At 36.3% G+C, this 2,847-nt stretch overlaps 1 protein-coding gene across 1 annotated transcript; it reads left to right on the top strand.

Moving 5' to 3' along the window:
* Nucleotides 1-205: 205 nt before the first annotated feature.
* Nucleotides 206-2,406, top strand: LOC118805176 (leukocyte cysteine proteinase inhibitor 1-like). The gene is made up of 3 exons (XM_036565792.1): nt 206-336; nt 1,400-1,501; nt 2,024-2,406. The coding sequence occupies exons 1-3, from the start codon at nt 262-264 to the stop codon at nt 2,150-2,152; spliced, it is 306 nt and encodes a 101-aa protein (XP_036421685.1). The 5' UTR covers nt 206-261; the 3' UTR covers nt 2,153-2,406.
* The last annotated feature ends 441 nt before the right edge of the window (nt 2,407-2,847 follow it).

Here is a 2,847-nt window from a genome sequence, read left to right as displayed (position 1 = left end):
ATCATGCAGAGTAAAGTAGGTGTTTAATTGATTAAATATGTGTATATTCTAAGTCATCAAAGAATGTATCTGAAAATAAATAATGACTCCTTTAATATTTAAAATCAATACTGATCTTTGTTACTAATATGGTACGTTCCACCTGATGAGTCATCATGAGGGTACAAATAGAGCAGAAGGACAGCAGGTTCAACACAGACGCTCAGCTCATTCAGAGACTTCTATTCTACTGCAGAACTCCCCTGAAGAACCTGAAGAACCATGACTTCTGATATGCCTGGAGGGTGGACTGAGTGGCGAGAGGCTGATGCAGAAGTGAAAGACCTCTGCAAGAAGGTGAACGAGAATTTCCTCACATTTTCCCTTTTAATTGGTTATTTTGTCAAAACTAAGTCAAAACTAAATTTAAATGATAATTTAAAATCAGAGAATATCAGTGACACTGGACAGGAACCATTTTGAGAATTTTGACTGAAGCTTGAGAGTGATGATTACACTTTAATAATTCTGAATTAGGTCAAATATTAAGATAAGAAGGTAAGAATGAGAATTCTGATTGAGTGACAGTGTCAATAAACAGATCAAACAACACAGGTCACATATTTTGATATGAAGATCAGTGAACAGAATCATTCAGAGCTCTTGAGAAGGCAGATCATCATCCTGAATTAAAGAGAATATTAATCTGAATATAAAAGAAAACACAGCTGAAGTTGACTGATGTTGCTGCTGAAGTACAGGAGGAGATTTGAACTGTGTGATAGAGTCTGGAAAGTTCTTTCAGGTGCTACTCAACCAGGAACGTGCAACTATGTTAAGAACAGGTCAAGCTTTCTTGTTTAAAGATGTCAAAGTAATATAACTGTCATGATCTGTGCAGCAGTCTTGCTTTAAACCAGTCTTAACATCTATGATGACATTTAACAATTACAAAAATAACCAAATTATAATACTTAACATGTAACTGTACATAAAACCCACTGAACATCTTTATATTCCTTATAAATAATTTTGTGCTTTAACTGTTTAATGCAGTTCATCCATTTCAACCCAGCAATTCTTTAAAACACCCAGATCATGAGAAATTCCTTGTTTATCTTGTACTTGGCAAATAAAAAAATCAAGTTCTGAAATGAAACGATGAAGAAAACAATTAAGTAAACCTTTAATATAAACTATGTTATAGGATTCATTAAGGGTAGAGCTTGTTATTGGAGTTAATACAATAAGGGAACATTGCAAAAAGGAATAGGTACAAATTTTCATAGCAGACAAGATGATTAAAAATATTCATTCTATATAAATCAATCAATTTCACCAGACCTTTAGTTGGATTTCATTCTTCACTGAAAGTGATTTCTGATCTGACTCTGTTTCTTTGTGCTGATTTTGATTTCAGGTCAAGCCTATAGTTGAGAAGAAAACTGGAAAGAACTTCGCTGTTTTTGAGCCCCTGACGTACCGAACACAAGTTGTAGAAGGAACAAACTACGATATCAAGGTACACAATATCAATGATTTCATGTCAGTTCAGTGCTGATTTAATCCATATTTCACAACTTGATCTACACCTGATCTATGTATTAACTGACTCTAAATGTAGGTATTGTGATATAAACTGAGTCTGTTCTACAGTTTCTCATTAGGCTGAATGAATAACTGACTCTAAATGTAGATATTGTGATATAAACTGAGTAAATAACTCTCTGTTATTGTTTGGAATAGTCAGTAGTAATGCAGAAATCATTCATGACTATGAGAATGCAGATTAAATTCAACACTTTCACTTTTAAATATTTGAAGTTTCCTGTCTTTCAGGTTTCAGTCAGTCCTTTTTGGGGAGAATCTGTGATGCTGCTTTAAGGAATAATTGCCTCTATTGGTGAATCCTAATGAATCCACACCCAAACAGCACCAAACTGAAAAAAGATTCTATGTAGGTGCTGCATTTTGTAATTGTATGAGTATGTGTCTAACTCTCTCTCTCTCTCTCTCCCTCTCTCTCTCTCTCTCTCTGTCTCAGGTGTATGTAGGTAATGATACGTGTGCGCTCCTGAGGGTTTGGCAGAAGCCTTATGGTGAAATTGCGGAGGTGAGATGTGCTCTGGTTCCTCTGCCCAGTGTGGAGTTCTATAAAAAATACACCGCCTGATCTGCAGGTTTTCACCAGGAGGGCTCATATACAACTATCTGATCATCACTGAGCTTTACAGGTCTTACATGCGTCACTAAATGCTGATTATTGAACTTTACTGATACTTGTTTTTGGTGGTTTCTGTGAATTTTTCTTTTTTGTTTCTATTTTGGTTCTATAAGAGGTTTTGACTCTGTATTTACTCTGGTGTATGTGTTTTTAACTCCTGCTGTTCTGATTCTGATTATTGAGCCTTAATAAACTCATTTACTGCAAGCAGCTGCTGCCTCCACCTCCAGATCAGTACAGCAATGCTAAAATACAGGCTTTATATGTTTAATCAGTTTAAAGAATGTAATAATGGATGAGATACCTGTCAAGTTTCATGGTGATTGGCCAATTTTAAGGCTGTCAAATACCTGCTGAAATCTGATTGGCCGGTGGTGGCCATGTTTTACCGTAAAATCTATAGATATTTTTAATATGGCCAAAATAGCTGTTTTTGGGGCCATGGCATAAGTAATCAGGAGAAGAAAGAAACAAAATTCTATGACATACAGTACAGAATCGCCAGCCCTAAACGTACAAAGCTTTGCTATAGCGCCACCATTAGGCCGATTGGGCTGAGCTCGAGCGCCTGAGTAGCGAGGGGCTACTACCTGTTGACCAAGTTTCATGTCTGTACGACTTACGGTTTGGGCTGCAGGATTCGT

This window comes from Colossoma macropomum, unplaced genomic scaffold (assembly GCF_904425465.1).
Source record: "Colossoma macropomum unplaced genomic scaffold, Colossoma_macropomum, whole genome shotgun sequence".
NCBI lineage: Eukaryota > Metazoa > Chordata > Actinopteri > Characiformes > Serrasalmidae > Colossoma > Colossoma macropomum.
The sequence above is the reverse complement of the archived record's forward strand: the minus strand, read 5'-3'. Positions and strand labels throughout refer to the sequence as shown.

Bases quoted from the DNA above. Each gene is read 5' to 3' on its own strand.
- LOC118805176 (XM_036565792.1), top strand. From the start codon at position 262: ATGACTTCTGATATGCCTGGAGGGTGGACTGAGTGGCGAGAGGCTGAT. The intron at 337-1,399 runs GTGAACGAGAAT...TTTTGATTTCAG, and splicing joins TGAAAGACCTCTGCAAGAAG to GTCAAGCCTATAGTTGAGAA. The intron at 1,502-2,023 runs GTACACAATATC...TCTCTGTCTCAG, and splicing joins GAACAAACTACGATATCAAG to GTGTATGTAGGTAATGATAC.